Source organism: Porites lutea, chromosome 12, assembly GCF_958299795.1.
Source record: "Porites lutea chromosome 12, jaPorLute2.1, whole genome shotgun sequence".
NCBI lineage: Eukaryota > Metazoa > Cnidaria > Anthozoa > Scleractinia > Poritidae > Porites > Porites lutea.
The window spans coordinates 2,996,397-3,020,512 of NC_133212.1; the positions used below are offsets into that span (position 1 = coordinate 2,996,397).

Here is a 24,116-nt window from a genome sequence, read left to right on the forward strand (position 1 = left end):
ATGCAACATTTAAATCTCTTCCATTGTTAAAGTGTACATACTCCATTTGCAAGAGCAAAAAAACTACAGTGGACCATGGTAAGGCTCTTGCTTGTAACTAAAATTATGAAGTTTAGAGCAGTTAGCTACCAATTGGTTTATATAGACAACATCATTCGATCCTTTCCGCTGCATGGCGTGGATGTTGACATACCAATCTGGTAAGTACCCTGAGCGTGTTATAGTGTGACCCCCCTCTACAAAAAAATAATAGCTATGCCCCTGATTCGAACAAACTCAGAGCTGAGAATGTAAAGGGTGCCTTAAAAAGGTGATTTTGCATTTTTTGCTGTAATTTTACGTGCGCTTTCAACTCCTGAGTATACAGTAACGGCGATTTGATTCAACAACCTGCTTACAAGTGAATTTCTGAATGCAATTTGCCTAAACCCTACTTGGGGTTTCTTAGTGGATAAACATCCACATCACATGCACCCTACAGTAACCACCGCATGCCAAATGTTGGAAAATCATATGCTTACAAACCATAAAAGATCCTGATATACATGGTAGATCATTACTCCTTTTCCTCGCATTCCATCCTCAAGTAAATCGCGACTAGAAACTAATGTCACTCCAACAGCCACAGGAGCTCTATAAATAACAATAAAAGAGCTCTCAGGATCATTTATAGCCGGCGTAACGAGAGTTTCCTACAAAGTTATTGAAAGACAGTTAAAGCAAAAGTAAAATAAATAATAAAAAAGGAAGAGGGGAAGGGGAAAGTCTCTCCCCTCGCCTTTGGAAAAGAAAAGATGTAACAGTGATTGTGGAACAGTCTTGGTGGAACAGTCATGGTGGAACAGTGATAGTGGAACAGTTATGGTGGAACAGTCTTGGTGGAACAGTCATGGTGGAACAGTTTTGGTGGAACAGTAATAGTGTTACAGTCATGGTGGAACAGTCATGGTGGAACAGTAATAGTGGAACAGTCATGGTGGAACAGTAACAGTGGAACAGTCATGGTAGAACAGTCATGTTGGAACAGTCATGGTGGAACAGTAATAGTGGAACAGTCATGGTGAAAAAGTAATAGTGGAAGAGTTATGGCCAACAGTCATGGTGAAAAAGTAATAGTGGAACAGTCACGGCGAAACAGTAATGGTGGAACAGTAATAGTGGAAAAGTTATGGTGGAACAGTCATGGTGGAACAGTCATGGTGGAACAGTCATGGTGGAACAGTTATGGTGGAACAGTCATGGTGGAACAGTCATGGTGGAACAGTCATGGTGGAACAGTAATGGTGGGACAGTCATGGTGGAACAGTAATAGTGGAACAGTCATGGTGGAACAGTTATGGTGGAACAGTCAAGGTGGAACAGTCATGATGGAAAAGTAATGGTGGAATAGTCATGGTGGAACAGTTATGGTGAAAAAGTAATGGTGGAACAGTCACGGCGAAACAGTAATGGTGGAACAGTAATAGTGGAACCATTATGGTGGAACAGTCATGGTGGAACAGTCATGGTGGAACAGTTATGGTGGAACAGTTATGGTGTAACAGTCATGGTGGAACAGTAATGGTGGAACAGTCAAGGTGGAAAAGTAATGGTGGAAAAGTAATGGTGGAACAGTCATGGTGGAACAGTATAGTGGAAGAGTCATGATGGAACAGTTATGGTGGAACAGTAATAGTGGAACAGTTATGGTGGAACAGTAATAGTGGAACAGTCATGGTGGACCAGTTATGGTGGAACAGTCATGGTGGAACAGTTATGGTAGAACAGTCGTGGTGGAACAGTTGTGGTGGAACAGTCTTGGTGGAACAGTCATGGTGGAACAGTAATGGTGGAACAGTCATGGTGGATCAGTAATAGTAGAACAGTCATGGTGGAACAGTTATGGTGGAACAGTCAAGGTGGAACAGTCATAGTGGAAAAGTAATGGTAGAATAGTCATGGTGGAACAGTCATGGCGGAACAGTAATGGTCGAACAGTAATAGTGGAACAGTCAGGGTGGAAAGGGAATGGTGGAACAGTCATGGGGGAACAGCCATGGTGGAACAGTTATGGTAGAACAGTCATGGTGGAAAAGTCATGGTGGAACAGTCATGGTGGAACAGTTATGGTGGAACAGTCGTGGTGGAACAGTAATAGCGGAACAGTCATGGTGGAAAAGTTATCCGGGAACAGTAATGGTGGAACGGTCATGGTGGAACAGTAACGGTGGAACAGTCATTGTGGAACAGTAATGGTCGAACAGTCATGGTGGAACAGTAATGGTGGAACAGTCATGGTGGAACAGTAATGGTGGAACAGTCATAGTGGAACAGTTATGGTGGAACAGTCATGGTGGAACAGTTATGGTGGAACAGTCATGGTGGAACAGTTATGGTGGAACAGTAATAGTGGAACAGTCATGGTGGAACAGTTATGGTGGAACGGTCATGGTGGAAAAGTTGTGGTGGAACAGTCTTGGTGGAACAGTCATGGTGGAACAGTTATGGTGGAACAGTCATGGTGGAACAGTAATGGTGGAACAGTCTTGGTGGAACAGTCATGGTGGAACAGTAATGGTGGAACAGTAATAGTGTTACAGTCATGGTGGAACAGTCATAGTGGAACAGTAATAGTGAAACAGTCATGGTGGAACAGTATTAGTGGAACAGTCATGGTAGAACAGTCATGGTGGAACAGTCATGGTGGAATAGTAATAGTGGAACAGTCATGGTTGGAATAGTTATGGTGGAACAGTAACAGTGGAACAGTCATGGCGGAACAGTAATGGTCGAACAGTAATAGTGGAACAGTTATGGTGGAACAGTCATGATGTAACAGTCATGGTGGACCAGTCATGGTGGAACAGTCATGGTGGAACAGTTATGGTGGAACAGTCATGGTGGAACAGTCGTGGTAGAACAGTCATGGTGGAACAGTCATGGTGGAACAGTTATGGTGGAAGAGTAATATTTGAAGAGTCATGGTGGAACAGGTATGGTGGAACAGTTATGGTGGAACAGTCATGGTGGAACAGTATTAGTGGAACAGTCATGGTAGAACAGTCATGGTGGAACAGTCAGGGTGGAATAGTAATAGTGGAACAGTCATGGTTGGAATAGTTATGGTGGAACAGTAACAGTGGAACAGTCATGGCGGAACAGTAATGGTCGAACAGTAATAGTGGAACAGTTATGGTGGAACAGTCATGATGTAACAGTCATGGTGGAACAGTCATGGTGGAACAGTCATGGTGGAACAGTTATGGTGGAACAGTCATGGTGGAACAGTCGTGGTGGAACAGTCATGGTGGAACAGTCATGGTGGAACAGTTATGGTGGAAGAGTAATATTTGAACAGTCATGGTGGAACAGGTATGGTGGAACAGTTATGGTGGAACAGTCATGGTGGAACAGTCATGGTGGAACAGTCATGGTGGAACAGTCATGGTGGAACAGTCATAGTGGAACAGTAATAGTGACACAGTGACAGTAATAGTGGAACAGTTATTTATTAATTTTTGTAGTAATACTGACAGCACCTGTGCTGGTTTGATCAACTTAGGTTGTTTTTCACTGTTGCTGGAAGCATAGGTTGAAACTCTGTATATTTTTTTAAAAATGTGACACATTAAGGACATTTAACTTTATGCAGCATGCATATTGTTTAGAAAAAAGGCCATATGAAACACAGAAATCATAAGAAGCCAACCTGCACTCTGACAAATAATACTGCCAAATTTCTGAGCATGTCATCAATATGAAATAGGAAATAAACAAAGCCACAATCACACTTTAATAGAGGCTGTACTGAAGATGCACTTGACAGAAAGACAGCCTTACCTGTTTTCATTGAGGCACACACTGCAGATTGCACCCTTTTCAAAGCGCCCCAAAGCTGACACCCCTTCAGATGGTACCACAACACCAGGAAGCATCAAGTCTAATAAAGGGAGTTTCAGTGAAGATTAATATGTTAATAGTCAGCAAATGGTCCAATTGTTTGAAAGAGGTGATTAATCAGACAGGGTTTGTACTCTTTTAGCTCTTCAAATTCCATGACTTTCCATGACTTTTTTCATGACCTTTTGAAGTTTTTCAAGACCTTAGGTGAGCTGTCACGTTCCAAAATTTTAAAAACTTTCCTTGTTTTAGGTTATTTTTGGACCTTACACAGTTCAAAAGACACAAACACTGGTGTCCCCCAAAATGCGTGGCATTTGTTCTGTACTCCTCTTTATCTTAAATTGTACTTGCCTCGTCATCTGCAGTAACTAATCTATGAAACAAAACTTTAATTTTCTATGACGCCAAGGATCGACTATTACATTCCATGACTTTCCAGGTTTTCCATGACCTGTACGACCTGATCAGAGAACAGCTTAAACTTGCTCTCACTCCTAAGGATAAAAGGCAGCATAAAGGTAAAATCTTAAATCAGATAACCCAACAATACACACACCTGCCCCTCCTTTAAGTTTTTCCAAAACTGGTGGCCATGTTGTGAAGCTGAGCAGCAAGTCAGGGAATTTCCAGAGTGTATAAACTAGAGAATGAAAAATATATATATTGATAACTGAGAGAATGTGGATCATCAAAGTACTTCTTTGGTACTGGTGTTTCTAGTACCATTACCCCACATGGTGGGTGTATAAGGAGGGTGAGAGGAGACCATTCTTAGCACACCAATTCCCTTTATCCCTTTCATACAGGATATAAAGCATATTAATTGTCCATGACTTTCTACAGCGATGTCATTTTACAGAAAGGTATTGCACAGTATTTTGCTTCTCTCCAAACATATCACTTCGTTTATTGTTCATTGCTCATAGAGTATTCAAGTGACTGCGAGATGCAGTAAATATTGTGTGTTTACTTCACATAATGTGACTGCGCAATGCAGTAGTTATGTCAGCCCACAACTGACCTGCTCACAACTGAGTTCTCAGTAGCTCAGTGGTTAGAGCATCCGACTAGTGCATGGAATTGGTCGTGGGTTTAATTCTCATCTGTAACTCAGAATTTTTTTCTGTGTTCTTCTCTCCACACATATCATCTCATTTATTATATTTTGCTATTGTTCTGATTAATATTTTATACAAGGCAAAGCTCTGTGTGAATCCCAGTAGAGTGTGAGCATTAAAAAATGTTAAATTAACAGTTCTTTGTCTTGGAGTCAGGGTTCTCATTAAGTGTCGGCACAGGGTTAAAAAACAGGTTGCTTGGAGGTTTTAGCCATCTACTTTTGGGGGAAATAGGGTAAATAGAGAGAGGGAAAACCTGAAATTGCTTATTGCATTCAGTTGCCAAGCTGCACCTACTAAAAGAACCCTGTTGTAAGTTAAATCTTTCTCGGTGGTTTAACCACTATAAATTTTAGCTTAGGTTACCAGGATTAGAACCCAAGAAAAACAGGTGGAAAACTGGTTTATCTTGAGAAAGGATTATACCTACAACATATATACTCATGTACTTTTGAGGCTATAAATCCAGTGTACAATCATAAACTCCACAAAATGCACTCGCTAAAAACATAGTTTATGTAATATAATACAGTCATAGGCTGGGGAGGTGGTGGTGGGGGGGGGAAGGGGGTTAGGGTGGAAGCTGTGCCTTGAGGTCTAAGTGACCCCTCACCCTTTCACCATTTTTAATAAGTTCCCTTTTCATATACCGTAAAATTCCGAAAATAAGGCCCTCCAAGTATAAGCCCCCCAAACTCGTAACACAAAAAACCTTCCGTGAAATCGCCCCTCCGAATATAAGGACCCCGGGGGCTTGTACTTGGAAATTGCCCTCAAATACAAAATAAAACAAAGCAAAACTGGTAAATTTGCTTCCAACTATAAGCTAGCCCAATCGATTTTGAAACACAAATTTTCCTCCTTACATAAGCCCCTCAAAAGGGGTCTTCGAAAAATATAAGCCCCGGGGCTTATTTTTCGGAATTTTACGGTATCCATATCCCTTCTTCCTTGAAAAATGGTACCCCTTCCCCATACCTTCTTTAAACACAGCATCCCTTTTCTAAAAGGGAACAATTGCATGAACCCTTTATGTCCCAATAGTGACCAACATAAATTTTCTCCTAACCACATCAACAGATAATCAAGGGGAAGGTTATGAGAATTAATAATAATTGATACATTTCCTTGTGCAGTTATTTGTGAGAATTCACTACAAGATCAAAGAATTTTTTCATTGGTCACCACTTTATTGATAAACCTCTTAAGAAGAATAAAATTGGTTTGTGGACATCGGGCCTTAAAGGGTTAAAGAAATGAGAGATTTTCCTACCCTTTCACAAACTTCAGCTGGTAAAATCGCTACCCTTTTATTGGGACATTCTATTTTTACCCCCTTCCCCCCACGCCTATGGAAGGAATGATTCTGACAGGCCCTTATCTCTTACATGGCGATTCCTGCAAGTCCTTATCTCACCACACAGTATGAAGGGCAAGATTCTGACAGGCCCTTATCTTGTAAATTGTGATTCCTACAGGTCCCTTATCTCCCAATTTCCACAGGCCTTGTTGTAATCCAAGCAATCCGTGATTCCGACAGGCCCTTGTGGATAAATGCTAATACCGAAACCCTTTGTTGTAATTAAATATCAGATTCTGACTGGGTCCTTCTGAATACTTTTAAATTACTGTAAAATTCTGAAGAGAAGCCCACGAATTATATTTTTCAAAGACCATTCTTAAGGGGCTTATTTTTGGAGGAGCTTATCTACGGAGGGAAATTTGCGTTTCAAAATCAATTGGGCTAGTCTTATAGTTGGAAGTAAATTTACCATTTTTGCTTGGTTTTACTTTGTGTTTGAGGGCACTTTTCCAAGTACAAGCCCCCGGGGGGCTTGTATTTGGAGGGGCGATTTAACGGAGGGCTTTTTGCATTACTGGTTTGGGGGGCTTATATTTGGTGGGGCTTATACATGGAGGAGCTTATTTTCGGAATTTTGCGGTATGCTTTCATGGTGGGGGTAAGTTAAATGGAATGTCCCATTTTACCTAAAGCTCAAACACAGAAGTACCCCTATTGGATGGAGCTGCACTTTAGACTATTGTGGGATTAGAGTTACCTGTGGGGATCACTCTCTTCTCCACTTCAAAGAATATTGGCTCTCCACTGAGACAAAATACTGTGATATTCTGTCCAGAGTGAGTCATTACACGCATCACAGAAATCTCCTCTTTGTTTGGTATTAATTCTGATATTTCATCTTGTGACAAACTGGGGAAGCTATTACTAACATCTGATCTCAGTTTCCGTCTGACAATAAAAAATGTATACACAGTTAAGCTTAATGTAATCTGTTATCAAAACCACAAAACCATCATGCATCATCAAGTGAAAGAAAGGATTTTTGATAAATTTTATGGAACTGTAACTTACCGATCGGAACCTCGAATTGCAGTATTGGATTTAACTCGAAATGCCTTTAAAAACATGGCTGTTTAAATTCCAGTTACATTTATTTACATGCAAGTCATGAATCGTGAAAAAAATATAATATCGCACACATCACACACATCACATTCTTCCGCCATTTTGATTGCTGCGCGCAGACTGGAACGGCACTAGATCCCAGATTCCGCTCTACTTTCTGCCGTTTGACTTCCCGGATGTTTATTGAAAAGCGTCAAAGGAAACAAGACTCCGGCCGTTTGCATTTCAAATTTCCAGCTTTGAAAAGCTTGCTACACGTGAATCGATAAACTTCTGGCACGTTTGGCTATCTTTCTTCATTGCAACGTGTCATTCTTAACGACGGAGAATGTAACAACGAAAAGCACATGGTTTTTCTTCGTTTGACTGTGGAACGTTTGTATGGAATTCTAGGAAACGTCTCAGCTGAAGTGAAATTGACAACGCTTGCTTTGGAATTAAGCTTAAGCTTAAGTTTATTCCACATTGATTTTCGTTCACCACATATCCCAAGTGGAGAGCAAGTGAAGCTGGAAATAATGCCCGTAAGAAGTGTTTTGGTCGAATATTGAAGACCGTTACTTCTGGGAACAGTCGACATTGTTTATAAGCTTAAATGGTTGGCAAATCAGATGTTTATGTTCGTCCACGAGTCTAGAACTGACACCGAACACAACAACGAGTGATTCTGTCTACAGTGCTGCTGAATACATAGTACCAGCGTGACTGTTTGTTGGAATTGCATGCTTCTTGTTTTTCACTCCTTCACAGCGAAGAAGTATACACCGCATTACGACTTGTCAGGATTTGGAAGAGATTGACTTGTCTACAGTGTAGTCTCTCCCTAGGAAATACACTGTATTTAAGCTTATATTTACAGTGTGTGAAGTAATTTTGATCTTCAGAGCAGAATTGAAAAACACTATCACTTTATTCAAAACATTGTCAACTAAGCCAACATAACAGCTGTTCAAAAATGGACCCAGAGTATGAGAGACGACTTCTTCGACAACCAAATGGACGGAGTCCTCTGTCCAATTCTGTAAGTATTAACGCTGTAAGGTAGTATACTACGTTACATGTATGTCTTACCGTTCATTGCTTCCCAATGGCAGGGCTCAAAATAATTTTCCGAGGGTGGCCAGACACAACGACCAGCCAAAGAAATTTTTGCTTGGTCTAGCCTTGTTTCTGACCGGTCAAAAAATTGGAAAAAAATACTGATTAATCCTTGTGTAATTTTCTGTCGGTGAAGATGTTGTATTTTTACAAACTGAGAAAATCTAAGGTTTACAGTTGAAGATTTGGCTGTTCATTCTAGAATAAGAGTGTGCGTAACTGGTCAACTTGACCAGTGAGTGATGCTTTCAGCCAGTCAAGATACCATTCTGGCCAGGCATTGTCCATTGATGGGCTGTTAGTTTGAGCTGTGCAATCATCAGTTCTTTTTAAGGCTGCAAGGCGGACAGTAGTCTAGGCCTGTCATTAAAATTTCAGGTTACTAATGGTACAAGTAGAGAGGGAATCCAACAGCTGGGGATTTTGTTTGGTTTTATTTTTCTTCTATTTTCCTACAAAAGTAGGCAGGGGTCACATTCATAATAGCCGGGGAAAATCCCCGTGCCCTGGCCCTTTATGACAGCCCTGGTAGTCGTAGACACATGAAGGCTAAATGTCCTTTCTTCTCTAACAAAAAATTATAGACATTCACCAGAAAGGAAACTTGTCTTGTTGCCTTCCCAAGGATGTCCGGACTGCAGGGACATCACTGGCCAAAGTAATTTATTTTAATTAAAACCTTGACTTGTATCAAATTACAAGCCCTGAAAATATATTTGCATCATCTTTTCTGACAGCCTTGTTTGAGTGGACTAAGGCATTTTAGCTCACCTCATCTAAGTCCAGTCAGTTCTCCTGGCAGAGAAAAGTTTGGAGATAGGTAAGGGAATTCAAGAAATTTGAATTTAAATTCAAGGAATTTAAGAACTGTCTTTAAAATTAATGTTATTGTGTTTCAAAAACCTAAAAGAACTGTGAACTTTCATCTTTATGAAATTTTACATTAATTTTATTTTTTATTTATTTATTTTAATGATTGGATAATGTATTTTTGTCATAAAGGTTTATTCCAAGTCGTACCAGTCCAGCAATGCAACTAAATTTTAATTTCATACAGGTATGTTACCCTCCTTAAACTTGATCAAAACCCTGTATCTTTTTTCAACATCAGGGAAGCTTCAAACAGATGGGGGAAATCTGGTAAAAAGTCATATATATCATTTTGTTGAAATAAGTGTCCTGATCATAAATCATTAAAATTATGATAGTTATTTTTTAAAATTGTGTGTAGAAAGTCATCATCAGTCATCATCTGTTTTTGCTTCAATTTATTGTTCTATTTTTAGGAAAACAGTGACCCAGCAAAGAATAGTGCAGTGACAAGGTCAGTTTTCAAAACCCCTTGTATCCCTGGCATTAAGTATTCTATTACAGGATGTAAATTTAATAAACAGGGCTTCTGATATTTCACGCTGTCTTGGAGCAGTTAAATCCTGCGAAATTCACAAAAACTCAAACTATCAAATACACTGTACATCAAGGGTTAGTACAACGTATTTGAAACTTATCTCTGCTGTTGGGGCTAATAAATATGGTGTGTAGATCAGTTAAAATAAAATAAAAAACATACAAAATTGTAAAGTGACCACTGGTAAGCAAGTTGGAAAAGAAATTGGGGGTCTGCCATAAACAATTCCTATGCTTAAAAGGACTTAAAAAAAATAAAGTAAGAATTCAGTTTAAAACTTATTCTAATACAGCTGTACCTTCCTAAGGCTGTAACTTATTATTGGGATTGCACAAAATAATAATTACAGCAACAACACTCTTGATTTTGTTTGTGCTTAATTTGTGGAGATTTTTAGATGCTAAATAGAAAACTGTTTTCTTTTCAGGGATGCCAGTGTTGATTCAAAAGGTTTGTATATTAACATTTCACAATATTAATTTTATTTTAATACAAAAAAAACAATGCATTGTTTTCTCTTTTTTTCGAGAGCTTAAAGCTAGGTCTAGCTTGAACTTTCCAAATAAGGTAAAAATGAAATTTTAAAACTATTATAGTATAAAGCTCTGTATGTGTACTGTTTTTTCCAGAGGGAATGGCTTATCAGTGTCTTTTGAAGAATGAACTTCTTGGAGCAGGAATTGAAGACCTGAAAGTAAGGCCATACAATGTATAATAATTATTCCAGTGTAAACATTGGTTTCTCTGAAAATTTTACAGACACTTGTATAGTCCACTCTGACCCATAGTAAAAAAAAATGCACTTTATTTGAGTGTAATAAGGTATTAGCACAAGAGCACTAATTTGGACAATATTTTTGCGTCTCCAACTGGAGACAGGACTGCCTTTTCACATGGTCATCTGAGCCACGCGAAGGTCTAGCCCCTTGCAGTGCAAAGAGAGTTCCTTCATTTCTCAGTTATTTTTATTAAGACCCTGAGTATTGGTCAGGCCCCAGGAAATCAAACCCATGACCTCCCACTCTGCAGTCAAACACTCTACTGACTGAGCTAATCTTGCCGATAACCAATAGTCACTATGAGGGAGTTGTAAATTTTTTAATAGAATAATGATAATACAGATGTTCATTTTGCCTATTTCCGAATAAATTGGCTGTTTCAATTATTATGGTTCTGCTCATATTTTTCTTGTTAATGTCAAATATAGACGTGCCAATAACTGTTTGATTAATATACATATTGTTTGATCCATACAGGAAGTCCCACATGAAGAGAGAAGAGCCTTGTCTAGCAATAGTAACCACATACATAGCATTTTTCAGGTTTGAGAAAACTAATAATTTAGTCGTCTACTTTTTACTGTAGGTTGTGAAATGAAAAAAATATTGAGGGGGTGTTTAATCACAAGTGCATGTGAGGAAATATTCAGAACATATATGTATCTGGTGATAAAAACAATTGTAAATTGTAATCTGTTTACCCATGAAGCATTTAGGAGTTCTTATGAACTTGTTTTTAAAACTTGTCTGACAGTGCTTTCCAGATTGAATTGGAATTTGGAAATGCCGGTTTTTGAGAAGAGGAGAAAAACCTCGTGGAGCAAAAAAGAGAACCAACAACAAACTCAACAACAACAAAACAACAAACTCAATTACCCACATATGGCGTCAACACCAGGATCGGAAACACTGTTCATGTTCATGCAGAAAATGTTTGTTTAATTTCCATTGATCACTGTAATGATAATATTCTCATCTCTTTCAGTACCAGGTAAAAAGAAGTAAGCAAGATGATACAGAATTAGTAGCTTCATATTCTCTTTCACCAGTAGGAAAGAAAAGGTACATTCCTTGACAAACACATTATTTTATTTTATGATATTTTCTCACAACCATTTCGAACTTTTTGTGTTACTATTGTACTAACATACCATAGCTGTGGTATAATTCAACGTTGACTTTAGAACCATCATGTTCCAGCAATGGCCATCATTAATATGTACGATTTCTGCTCTTTTTCAGTCAAAGACTCCTTCGATCACCAAGAAAGGTTAGAAACAGTAGTGCATCAGTCTGGGAAGCTGATTGCAAACAGCTTTTGAAGCAGACGGAGTTGTTATTTTGTGTATATATATTAATGAAAGTGCAGAAATATATGTTTATTTCAGGTGAAATGACTGAACACTTAAATGAGTCACTTTCTCTCTCCACTTGACCTGTGTCGATGTTACTGCATACATTTATTCATCCTGCATTTTGACAGAAATAGGTGATTCTTTTGTGTTATATAAGGCAGCTTAAGCAAAGGTACAAAGTGGTTTTTCAGTGATGCACATCAACTGGATGTGAGGCCATTCGCCTCTCTGCTACCAAATTTGTATTGTTAAGTGTCTTAGTTTACTGTCATAGAGACAATTTGTTCTAAAATTTCAGCAAAAGCCACTGCCCAACAAATAAGTGCTAAAAGTCCACAGTTTCCATGTCATTTATACCATACACACACTATAATAAGTCTTACACTTTGGTTTCTTTTTATCAGTCAACAAGAAAAATTTCCAAGATACCATTTAAAGTGCTAGATGCTCCAGAACTACAGGTAAGTTTGAAGATGCACTAAGTGAAACTTGACCATTCTTACTGACAATGTTACAGTATACTAAACAGAAATGTTTTCATTAGTTTTCCATAAATTTTGCAAATTATTTTCTCTTCAAAATCACCCCGCTGTTCTTTTTTGAAGCATTAGGTGATAAGTCCAGGAGCCCCAAACAACATATTTGGTATTACTGTTTTTCTCGTAATAGGATGACTTTTACCTAAATCTGGTGGACTGGTCAGGACAGAATATTTTAAGTGTTGGCCTTGGAACATGTGTTTATCTCTGGAGTGCTTGTACCAGCCAGGTAGGCAAATACTTTGTTAGTATACATGTATTCAATATTTCCCTCCTTATAGTGTTTTTCAAAATACATGCATGAAAAGTTTCCACTAAAGTGATTCAATGTATTATTTGTCTGTTTGTTTGACGTTTGTTATCCATGTTTAGGTTACAAAACTTTGTGATCTTGCTGCTGATGGTGATTCTGTAACTTCAGTTTCTTGGTCTGAAAGGGTATGTGATTAGTTTGAAATGGCATGTAATTTCTATAGTGAAGTCAAAAACCTGTTGCAAACAAATAAATATTAATTGTAAGGTTATGTAAGGTTGCAACAATTCTGAAAATTATTCTTCCTCTTTGGATGCCCTGTGTTCATGAACGCCACTACTGATTCCCCTGTGTTGATGCACAGTTTGCGTGGATGGTCCAATTTTTTTTTTGTTTTACATGTACTTTATGAGAATTCGGCTTGGACTTCAACCTTGGAAAACTGGGAAACAAAAATCATTTAAAAAATTGCCAATCTTATTTTATTAATAGTGACTCATCAGATTCACAGTGAATTGGTACCTTTCAAGAAATTGTTGTTGACAAGGATGACCTCCCCATAGGATTTGTTTGACAGACTTACATTGTAACAACACAAACATAAAACTATTGACCATTCAATTACTGTGAAACTCATAAAACTGTAAACACCAGAAATATTTATAGAATGTTATTGTGTTGCGAAAAATAAGCCAATAAGGCGCGAGATAACTAAACCACAAACAGCAACAGTAATTAGTTTGTGGTTTTGACATTTGCTTGCGTATCCTGAACTTTATTGTGATTGGCCAGTACACAATCAACATTCCTGAAATTTTTCAGGTGTTCACGGTTTTCTTAGTTTGACAGTAATGGGGTTATTTTCTTTGTAAAAAGAGTGGTCTTGTCGCTGTTGGAACTCACAAGGGACTTGTCCAAATATGGGATGCTGGAGCTCAAAAAAGAGTGTCAACAATAGAAGGTCATACGGCAAGAGTAGGTCAGTAATCAAATATAGCCATTTATTCTTGTCTTGTCTTCACTTTTCTTATTGTTATTGTCTATGAACATTTATAAGTTTATTTGCAGTTGCAATTTATGAATTAAGCCTTTGGAATGCAGTCAAATGATGATTAAAAACTGGATTCAAACAGATTAAGGCAATTTTCTGCTCTATTCAAGAGGCAATAGGGAGGCCCTGACAGGGGGGGGGGTCCCATGTCGCCTGTCTGAATTTTAAAATGTCTCGTGTCGGTGTTTATAAATGCTTGTCGCTTATTGTCGGCTTTGCCGTCACTGTCGCAATTTGGCCGAGGGAGGTTGTCTATTGTCGCGATTTCATTTTATGCGCTGTTGCTACTTTTTGGGCCATGTCACTTGTCGGAATTTACCCTGGCAGGGCCTCAATAGGGGCCTTAATTCTTTCACCCCTTTGTTATGTATCTACGAATTCTCAACTTATTATGATGTATGTCACATTATGGTACTTGTCTAATGTTAATCATTCTTAAAGGTGCCTTGGCATGGAATGGAGACATGCTTTCATCTGGAAGTAGAGACCGGCTTATTCTTCAACGAGATGCCAGATTATCAACCCCAGTGGAGAGAAGGCTTATAGGTCACAGGCAGGAGGTAATTCTTGAAAAATTTTATACTCCTTAGTGCTATTGGATATTAAGAGAATGACTGGAGTTATCATAATGACAAATTTATTAACCTGCATTGCAGACATACATGTAACTTAACCCTGGTTAGTAATGTCTGCAAAGCAGTGCCAATGTCCTTGTTCTGGGCCTCCAACAGATTCAGTGGATTACTGGAAATGCACTTCGAAATTTCCCTTCAATCTGATTGGCAAATTGACCTGTCAAATGCAATTTTTAACAGGACAACCATGGCGCGTACTCAAATCCTGGTACACAGGTGGCGACCTAGAACAAGGATTTTGACTTTGTTTCACAAACTAAGTTTTAGTTTCATCTATGGCACAGACTACACAATAAAATGATCAAAATAAATGAGGTGGTTATATAAGATTAGGATGGTAATATGACAAAGGTCCATTGTATTATTTTGATAATAGAATATTAATTATTGCATTCCTAATGTTGTGTTCCTGTGGCACTAACGCAGAAATTTTCGAGTTATCACGGGCGACTGCAAATTAGCTGCCCCTGTTAATTTTATCAGGGGCACCTCAGCCGGGAAACTGGGCCCCTTTCGACTTGATTTCATTTCCATACTTTTTTCATAAGTGATGAATGCATAGCGGATCTGTAATCAATGATTACCTCTGACTAGTTAATAAAATATCTATCCTTTGATAGGTGTGTGGATTAAAGTGGTCCCCAGATCACCAGCATCTGGCGTCAGGAGGCAACGATAACAAGTTACTGGTGTGGAGTCTGTCTAGCGTGTCTCCAGAGCAACAGTATGGTGAACACTCAGCAGCTGTCAAAGCCATAGCATGGTCTCCTCATCAGGTAGTACTCTTTCCATGCACATTTTAGGATAAAAGAAACTATATATTTCTGTCCCCAGTTCTTCAAATGTTCGATAAGACTTTCCATAGATAAATGGCTATTTATTGGATAACTTTTAATAGGGAAATAGCACTATCCACCTTCTGAAAAACTGGTGTGTGAATGCTGGTGTAGTTGATCTATATTTTCTCATCAGACTTAAAAATTTAAAGTTAACATTACATTGATTTGTACTGTCTCAGTCTATCTCATCCTCACAAGACAGTGAATGGAACTTAAAACGTTTAAATCACGAAAATGTGAAGGGAAGTTAATCATGCAGTGCCATTTTTTGTGTTTCACTCACAACACAGGATAAACATAACCTTGGGTCTTGTGCAATTAAGTAAAAATGAGTGCTGATACAAAGGCAACAGTGTAAACAGAACTACAAGCACAAGAAGGCAAAATAATTTAGACAATGTTTTGGTTTTTGTTCTTGCATCTGAGCTGTTTTCACAATGAAACAAGGATTTTATTCTTTCCCTTGCTTGTGTTTGTGTTTGCATTGTTTATAGCGAAAATATCAGGCGCTAGAGTACTAATTGGCTGCGTGTGGTTTTTTTTAGCATGGTCTACTATCCTCAGGGGGTGGAACAGCTGATAGATGCATTAGATTCTGGAACACTTTAACTGGACAGCCACTACAGTGTGTAGACACTGGGTCACAGGTATTGTTTCTGACTTGATTAGCTCTTCTTAGGGTAACCGTTACAAAATTCACAATGCTTGTCAAATTTCTATGAAAGTTCTCTTTGTAAAACATAGTTATCCAAAGAATATGACAGAGAGAATTCCTGTGTGCACTTTACCAGGCAATTTGAAAATAATTGATATTTCTCAGAACTTCACTAACTTTGAAATTTAGCAGCTGTCTTTAGTTTGATAAACAGCAACACTTTTTTTTACTTTAGGTGTGCAACCTAGCATGGTCAAAGCATTCTAATGAACTGGTGAGTTTTCAATTGTTTCCTTTTTTCTTGTTGTTTTTATTTACTGGGACATGTTTTTAGTTTTGTTCCAAGATGCCATTGTTGTGGTTTTTCATTATTGGCTAAAATGCTCATACATGTGTATTAAAGTGTCACCCACATTTATTCTAGGTCAGCACACATGGTTATTCACAGAACCAGATACTTGTATGGAAATATCCCTCCCTTACTCAAGTAGCAAAGTTAACCGGACATTCCTATAGAGTTTTATACTTGGTAAGTGAAATCATCAGGGTTTTTTCAAGGTTCACAGAAACTGCTTTTTTATTTGAAATGAATCTTGAGGCTGTTATTAGAGCATGGTCATAAAATTTGCTCGCAGATTGAGATTTTCCTAAGCTACAAATAAATAATGTATTGTACTTTTCCAGTTCTGTGAGGCTACATAATTGGATTGTGTGAATTTCAGGTCACCTTTGTGATAAAAACAAATTGTATATTTACCCAGAGCTGTCATTAAGGGCCGTGGGCTGGGGACTTCCCCCAGCTACTATGAATGTGGTCTCCAGCTACTTCCATAGGACAACAGAAGAAAAATAGAACCAAAAGAAATCCTTAGCTGTTTGATTCTCCGCCTACTTGTCGTATTTGCCTGGTAACTTGAAATCTTAGTGACAACCCTGATTTACCAGTGGAAAATACCCCTACCTGGCCGTATGGCAACCTAACATTTAAAATCATATATATGATGCTTGAATGTGGCACTATTTTATATCTTTAATACCCTGGTAGATGTAATTTTCCTTGTACAATTGTTAAACCCGGCCCGCTTCAATCAGAAAACAATGCAATGAGAACTCAAATGCTCAACTATATAAATTATATGTAACATTTTTTCTAGACTACGAGTAGTCCCATTGTTCCTCAGAGCAAACGAAATGCAAGGAAGGCGAGACGTAGCAGGGCTTTGTTTTTCTCTCTCCCCATGGCTTCTCGTCTTTCTCGCTTGGGGTGATTTTCATGCGTGCTCACGTTTTGCTCACTCTACTATCCCTGAGGAAAAATGGGTACTACTTGTAGTCTACAAAAATATAATTGCATATAATAATTGTTGTGTTCACAGGCCGTGTCTCCTGATGGTGAAGCCATAGTTACTGGAGCAGGAGATGAAACTCTTAGATTTTGGAATGTATTCAACAAAGCTCGCTCTCACAAGGTATTATTTGCTGCTGTTAATCTGTTGCTTTGTCGTAAAGGGGCCCTATGTCAAAGTGAGCACCAAAGGTTTTTGGTTATAGCTGAGCTGAGATTGTAACCAAGGGTTGTTGTGCTCTTAACTCTAAAGGGAAGGGGAAGCTAAGCATCATCAGTGTTGGTCATTAACTTGAAAAATTTGGCCCCGTTCTTTCAAGTTGCGATCTGATTCCATCCTGGTCATTAAATGCTAAAGACCTACACGCAGTTAAACGTCATTTTGAAATAAAACTGAACCATTCTTTCAGGGATTTCCTTGATTTCAGTGAGTTCTTAGGGTTTCAAAGTAATACCAAAGAACCCTGACATAGTTCCTTTAATTGAGGTGTGTAAACCCCAAAATCAAACCAAGTGATGTTATTGGCCACTGTCAGCAGATGCAGTCAGTCAAATGAACCAATCAGAATGCCAAGTCAGCTGGCTGCAGTTTCCTGCGCTTTGATATGAAGACATGATTCTTTGATGTCATTGGCCAATCACAGTAGACATAAAAGTCGAATGAACCAATCAAAATGCCAAGTCAGCTGGGTAAATTTTCCCACGCTTAGATTCAAGGACATCTTCGTAGCCAAGCGCAGAAAAAATAAGTTATTTTTGTTTACAGGACCTCTGACAAATCGAAAAAGTGATACAATATTTTATTCATTCACAAGCGACTTAAAGTAACACATCATTCCTTATTCTACAAGTCCCTATTTCTCTCTCTCCTAACAAAATGATTTCTTTTATTTTCTTCAACAGGAATCAAAGTCAGAGCTCAATCTGTTCTCAAGAATAAGATAATGCTACCAAAAACTATGTTTACTTCGTAAGGTCATTTAAAAATTGTTATTTTAAATTGCCAGTCAACAAGTAACATGAAACTGTGAGAGGATGCACATGACAAGATTTACAATATATATTACTCACATATATAATGGTAAATTTACATGTTGATTATGAAATTCGTATCATTGCATATGATGTAACGATTTGGTACAATATTATTGAAAAGGAAAGAATTCTACAACTAGCTATATACTAATAATTAGTATATAGCTAGTTGTAGAATTTGTAATTATTAGTAGATAAGCGTAATAGCACCATTTTGAGACACAACAAAATAAAAAAGATCCTAGAACATTGCAACTTGTGGATAAGGTTATTGATTGCTGTGTTGGTGGTGCGAAAGTTCTGTTAAAAATCCAGGTGTAGTTAATTGATAAACTGATAATCAATTTATGATATCAATTGAAAGACGTCGATAAAGAAAAAAAGTTGTGACTTCAATTAATCTCAGTTTCCTATAGAAGTCTGTAATGATTGCTTTATTGATTGTTATCGATTATTATCGGGAAAGACTTAAGTCATTCGGTACAAGCTCAACATTGGTATTCAATAAGTCATTCAATCATGGTACTATGCAGTTTCTTTAATACAGGGGTTTCATTAAGGGCCGGGCACCTGGCAAATTGACCGGCTGTGAACACGACTTTGCCCGGCTGCTTTACATCTCAAAGAACTTCTTTTTATTACAAGGAACGATCAAAAACAGTTTTAAGTTACAATAGTGCCCTTTTCTTGATGAGTCTTATCGAGTGTAAAACATACTTTGCCGTGCAATTTCCACTTTATTACACGCTGCATGAAATCCCCTCGTTCGTTATGTGTTAAAAACAAGAATCGCCTCATAACACATTGCGAAAAGAACTGTGCTTCATAAACGACTACCTGAAATGTATTAGTGTTGCGAGCACGTGAGCATGGCAGCTCAGAAAAGAACGTGTTCGATAGCGGATTATTTTTCGGCTTCAACTAAAGGGCCTCCAGTAGAGAAAAGGCCAAGAGGTGAGTAGACTTCTTTGTGATTTACTTGCTTGTATATATTGAATGGCTTAATCATCATGTTCAACGAAGTGAAGCGTGATTTTTTATTCGTCTTATGGTTTACGCCAATGAATTAATTTTCGGTGGGTTCACGTTAAAACAATGCTCCTCCCATCTAGTCATTGAAATTTTAAAGATAAGTTGTTAAACTAATACTTTTGTGATTCACCTTCTAGCGAAAACTCTTCGTCTCTCCAAATGTTTGTCTGACACACTTCATCTAATCACTTAATCATGATTAATTGTCTAGAAAAGTTATCTTTTTTTGGTTGTTGAAAGTCATTGTCTGCAGCTTTAAAATGCAGGAAAACACGTCCCTGCGACCATAGAATTGCAAAATTTTCATGGGGAGCATGCCCCCGGACCCCCCTAAGGGTCAAGGCCCTCCGGGCCTTGCCAATTCTTTGCCCGGGTGTCAAACTCAGTTGCCCTCCTGTTGAAAACCTTAATGAACCCCCTGTAATAGCAATGAAATACTTAAAAGACTTGTATGCATAGTGAAAAAACATCTTTCACCGACCAGGTACAACCTCTTATGCTAAAAGATGGCTGTGTTCTGGAGGTCTTCAGTGCCAGTGTATATACAGTAAAACCCGCGTATAAGAACCTAAGTTTTTCCAAGCTAGGCTAAGAAGGCTAAGAAGGTTCTAATAAAAATGGTGCTGACTGGAAAATGAGGCTACTCAGGTTCTTAAAAATAAATAAGGTGTTTGTCATTGGTGGGTGTGGCCTGTTTTGGGCCTATTTAAGCAATTTAGGAAGTTTATACATTTTCCTAACTGGTAGAGCTTGTTCTATGAAATGTGTGTATTCAGTGCTTGACTGAATGTTTCAAAATTGTAGGCTAAAACAGGTTCTTATGTAAAAGGGGTCTAAAAAGACAATCTTAGCCTAACAGGTTCTTAAAATCTAGGTTCTTATATGCGGGTTGTAACTGTACCGTATTGAACTGGATTCTGATGTGAGCAAGATTGCATGGAAAGAAATGCAAGATGCAGCTGATGGTGCAGGATTGAATGGACATGTAAAGATCTATTAAAACAAATCAGGAAACAGAAGACAGAAAAAATGGAACGTGATGAAGACCACGCCTGGAGTGGTCGCTGAACTCAGAAATGTGTTAAGCTGAAGCTGGTCTCGTGGGTGTTGTTTGCCAAATAGCATCATCACGTTCAGAATATCTGAACCTTATACATGTACTCCTCAAGATTATTCGGCTTGTTATCAATTACCGTGGGTTAATTATTTTTTCTGTAACTTCAATTTCTATTGATTTGCAATAACAATACGCTGATCCAGGAAAAAACTGGAAGTTGCATGGAAGCGAGGCCTTAGGGCCCTTCGGCCTTCCTGGCGGCTGGCAGTAAAAACAAATGGGTTGTCGAAAAAGTTTCAAGGTGGAGCAACTAAATATTGTAGTTGTCAAATTGACACCCGAGGGAAGAAGGGGAGCTTAAAAATTTGCAGGTTTACAGTAAACCAGGTAAAATTCTGGTAAAAATGTAGAAGAATAAACCAAGGTGGTAAGGAGAAAGCCCTTTACGAAAGTTAAGTGTAAAGGTGAAATGATTTTATAACGTTATAAACCGACCGAAAGATACGATAAATTCATTTGTAATCAAATGTAAATAAATTCAAATGTAATCTGATAATTGCCGGCCCACACCATTTTATAGATGTCACAGGAAGGGAAACAGGCTGCTACCCTGTTCTTTCGAGTTTTACAGGGCTCGGGAAAAAAGGTCCTATCAGGTAGTCTGGGACAATTAGATTTTCTTGCTGGCCAAGTAACTTTCTTTTCCAGCTTACCTGCCCAATGGGCAAAGTTCCAGGCAAGTCATCCTCAGTGGAGGATCCAGGGGAGGGGCATGCCCCTTCCTCCCCCCCCCTCCCCCACCTTGTTTACAGACCAAACGAAAATTTTTTTTTTTGAGACCACCCCCCCCCCCCCCCCACCCTTTATCTCAGGGTCTGGATGAACGAGTTCCCCCTTATCTGAAGGTCTGGGTCCACCACTAATCCTATAACAAAATCATTTACTAAGACGAGCAATAGGTGGCCCCTGGCAAGCAAAATGTGAGAACTGCTTGCCCAAAGGGCAAGCTGGAGTTCTAAGGGTTTTTTTCTCAGGCCCTGTTCACCTCATTCAGTACCTTCAGTCCAATGGGATGTCATCCTCATCCTTGGGTAACACATCAAGCAAAGCTTCTAGGTAACATTTCATCTTTGTTAAAAAGAGTTTCTGTTCGTCTTCCTCTAAGTGAGGAGGCAAAACAAGGTTCCAGTCAAAAGGATTTGCAGAAGCAGGATTGAACATATTATAATTTATTTGGCTCCAAAAGTCTTCAGGTCCTTCTACTGTCGCTACTGCCTCGCTGAGCCACCTAAAGTACTTCAGCAATTCTATATGCTGCTTCACCTCGGCAAGAAAGCGTTGCCTCAAGTTTATGTCATTTATGTTCCCTTCCGTGTGTGGAGAACAGTTACAGAAGAACGAGTTTTTCACGGAAGGACAACATTTTAGCAGGAACTTGAGAGTGGTATAGAAACGGGGTTTCTCTTGCAATTCTCTCAGATCCTCTACTAAGGTCCTTTCCATGGGGTCGAGATTTTCAAAGATACAATCAGCGTTATTGGCGGCTTCGAACAAATCCTTTATCGTGCCAATATAAACCGTGAGCTTCTTTAGTTGTTCTGTATTTTTTTTCTTTAACGAAGACAATAACATCAGTTCCGACTGTAGTTGGTTGGATGTACTGTTCATTTGTTTTTGTTCCTGGATAGGTGAAGAACGCTCAACCAGGATCAACTCCTCTGCAAATTTCACTGGATTTTCCATGATCTGCTCTACTCTCTCTGTCAGCGATTTCAGAATTGCTGGATCTTCGATGTAATCAATGCCAAACAAATTGTATGACGGCACAAAGTAATGAGGCAAATGCCTTTCCCTGAGAGCTTTCAATAGGTTCGCAAATAGTTTCCACATACACTCAGCTATCCTGCTTTCGATCCAAATTTCGCCACCGGTTTCCTCAATCGTTCGCAGAAAAATGTTCTTCAGGTGAAATGATATTAGACCCTTGGGCTCTGCAGAAAGATACTCACGATGATAAGCCTTTAGGCAGCGGTAACACACACGCTGAATTTCATTTATCTCCTGGCTTAACAAGTATTCTGCATGAGAAAAGGAGATTCTAAAGTCGTATTCTGGGTTGCCACCGTTCTTTGGAGCTTTTACGACCAAGTGAAATCCCTCCCGAATAACTGTATCAATTACTTTAGGTGAAGGCCACTTCCGCTGTCTTTTCCTCCATTCTTGAGCAACCATGGGCCATGTTAAGCATCGAAATGCAGGGATAATGTCAAAAAGCAGCTTTCCCTCCCTTAACAATCTGTAGTTAAAGCATTCGGAATTCATTTTCATCGGCTTTTCATCGGCTTCACTCGACAAACATGCGCAGTCTGCAATTGACTCTTCTTCTCCCCGTTTATCGTGTTTGTGAAATACACTTTCAAATTCGTTTAGGAATGTTCCTTCAAAAGTCTCAATATCTGGTAAGTTTATTGTCATTTTTACAGCTGGACTGTTCAAGCTGTTTTTTGCTGAAGCACCGGGAGAAGAATCTAGCGATCCGACAAATGCGGCAGCCACGTCGCCGGCGTTATTGATGGTGTATCCGCTTTCACCAAAAATCGCTGGATGGAGATTCTTTAACGCTGAAGTAGGTACGTACTCCGTGTTTTCAACTAGACAGGACTGCAATACGGGGTGACCTGTTCCTCTGATTCTGACGTGCAGTGGATGAGAAGGGTAATATTCGATTAGTTCCTCATCGATCATTAGCTCATCTGCAGTCGGAAAGATCATAACATCAAAATCCGGCAGATCCGGCTGGAAAGCAACCACATGTAAATCTTCAACGCAGCTTCCATACAGTTGAAACCTGACCTTCTGCGTTCCATGACGTTGAACTTTATGAGTCGCCATCTCCAATAATTCTTCAAAAGCGAAACTCTTCAGCAAAACGTCTGCACGATTCTTGTCGACTGCGGCTGCTAAACACTCGTATAAATGACTAAGGTACTGATTTTCTGAATCTTCACAAGAAGCCATTTGTCGTAGAATGAGCAACAAACAAAGCGCTCTTTTGCGATCGGACAAGGCAGGGCGGATAAAGGTTGGGCGGTGAAACGGGCGCTCCGCTCTTCATTTAATGTGTGATGCGGAGTAGGACTGGCACGAGCGCTCTTTCCGCGCTTCCGGTGCGCTTGAAGGCCGGCGAAATTTTCCTTTTTGCAAACCGGAAATCCTATTTTCTTTCTGTAATTTCAGGCTACAATGTTAAATATATAAATTCGTTTCATGACAATATCAATCAACAGTTTCATATGTTTGTGTCTGTACGTCTAAAAGTCAAACTTGTTGGTCGTATAATGCCAAAATTTGAGTTTAATTTGAAAGTGTTGAATACCTCCTCCTTCCACTAAATATAACCTAATCGTCTTTCGCTGTTTCGTTTGCAAAAGCTTAACACTTCTTAACCTCAATTTTTACATATGTTAAAGGGGGATAAATTTTTTATAACATAACAAAAAATTAGATTGATATATATTGATATAGTGGCGTTGTACTTCTTCAAACTTTGCTTCTCGGGTGCAACTCGCCATGGCGATTCGCGCAATGCGTTGTAAATGCGGCAACC

The 24,116-nt window shown here is 38.9% G+C and overlaps 2 protein-coding genes across 3 annotated transcripts in view; one reads left to right on the top strand and one right to left on the bottom strand.

Moving 5' to 3' along the window:
• Window positions 1-7,534, bottom strand: part of LOC140921901 (eukaryotic translation initiation factor 2D-like) — a 31,374-nt gene extending 23,840 nt beyond the window's left edge. The window contains exons 1-5 of the mRNA XM_073371899.1: window positions 7,375-7,534; window positions 7,061-7,251; window positions 4,439-4,522; window positions 3,820-3,919; window positions 526-633 (exon numbers count right to left, since the gene is read on the bottom strand). Of these exons, the coding sequence (XP_073228000.1) occupies window positions 526-633; window positions 3,820-3,919; window positions 4,439-4,522; window positions 7,061-7,251; window positions 7,375-7,430 (539 nt within the window). The 5' untranslated portion in view covers window positions 7,431-7,534. The remainder of the gene's footprint in view (window positions 1-525; window positions 634-3,819; window positions 3,920-4,438; window positions 4,523-7,060; window positions 7,252-7,374) is intronic.
• A 78-nt stretch (window positions 7,535-7,612) lies between these two features.
• Window positions 7,613-24,116, top strand: part of LOC140921970 (fizzy-related protein homolog) — a 26,136-nt gene continuing 9,632 nt past the window's right edge. The window contains exons 1-20 of one of the 2 annotated variants that reach the window (XM_073371981.1): window positions 7,613-8,449; window positions 9,264-9,346; window positions 9,529-9,583; window positions 9,813-9,850; window positions 10,362-10,384; window positions 10,564-10,628; window positions 11,191-11,256; window positions 11,699-11,775; window positions 11,956-11,983; window positions 12,473-12,529; window positions 12,738-12,836; window positions 12,980-13,045; window positions 13,737-13,839; window positions 14,353-14,471; window positions 15,167-15,322; window positions 15,931-16,032; window positions 16,276-16,314; window positions 16,465-16,569; window positions 17,417-17,509; window positions 18,289-18,572. In XM_073371981.1, the coding sequence (XP_073228082.1) occupies window positions 8,384-8,449; window positions 9,264-9,346; window positions 9,529-9,583; window positions 9,813-9,850; window positions 10,362-10,384; window positions 10,564-10,628; window positions 11,191-11,256; window positions 11,699-11,775; window positions 11,956-11,983; window positions 12,473-12,529; window positions 12,738-12,836; window positions 12,980-13,045; window positions 13,737-13,839; window positions 14,353-14,471; window positions 15,167-15,322; window positions 15,931-16,032; window positions 16,276-16,314; window positions 16,465-16,569; window positions 17,417-17,509; window positions 18,289-18,330 (1,482 nt within the window). In that variant the 5' untranslated portion in view covers window positions 7,613-8,383 and the 3' untranslated portion in view covers window positions 18,331-18,572. Of the gene's footprint in view, window positions 8,450-9,263; window positions 9,347-9,528; window positions 9,584-9,812; window positions 9,851-10,361; window positions 10,385-10,563; window positions 10,629-11,190; window positions 11,257-11,698; window positions 11,776-11,955; window positions 11,984-12,472; window positions 12,530-12,737; window positions 12,837-12,979; window positions 13,046-13,736; window positions 13,840-14,352; window positions 14,472-15,166; window positions 15,323-15,930; window positions 16,033-16,275; window positions 16,315-16,464; window positions 16,570-17,416; window positions 17,510-18,288; window positions 18,573-24,116 lie in introns of those variants that run through there. The other variant, XM_073371982.1, reaches the window with a different exon arrangement.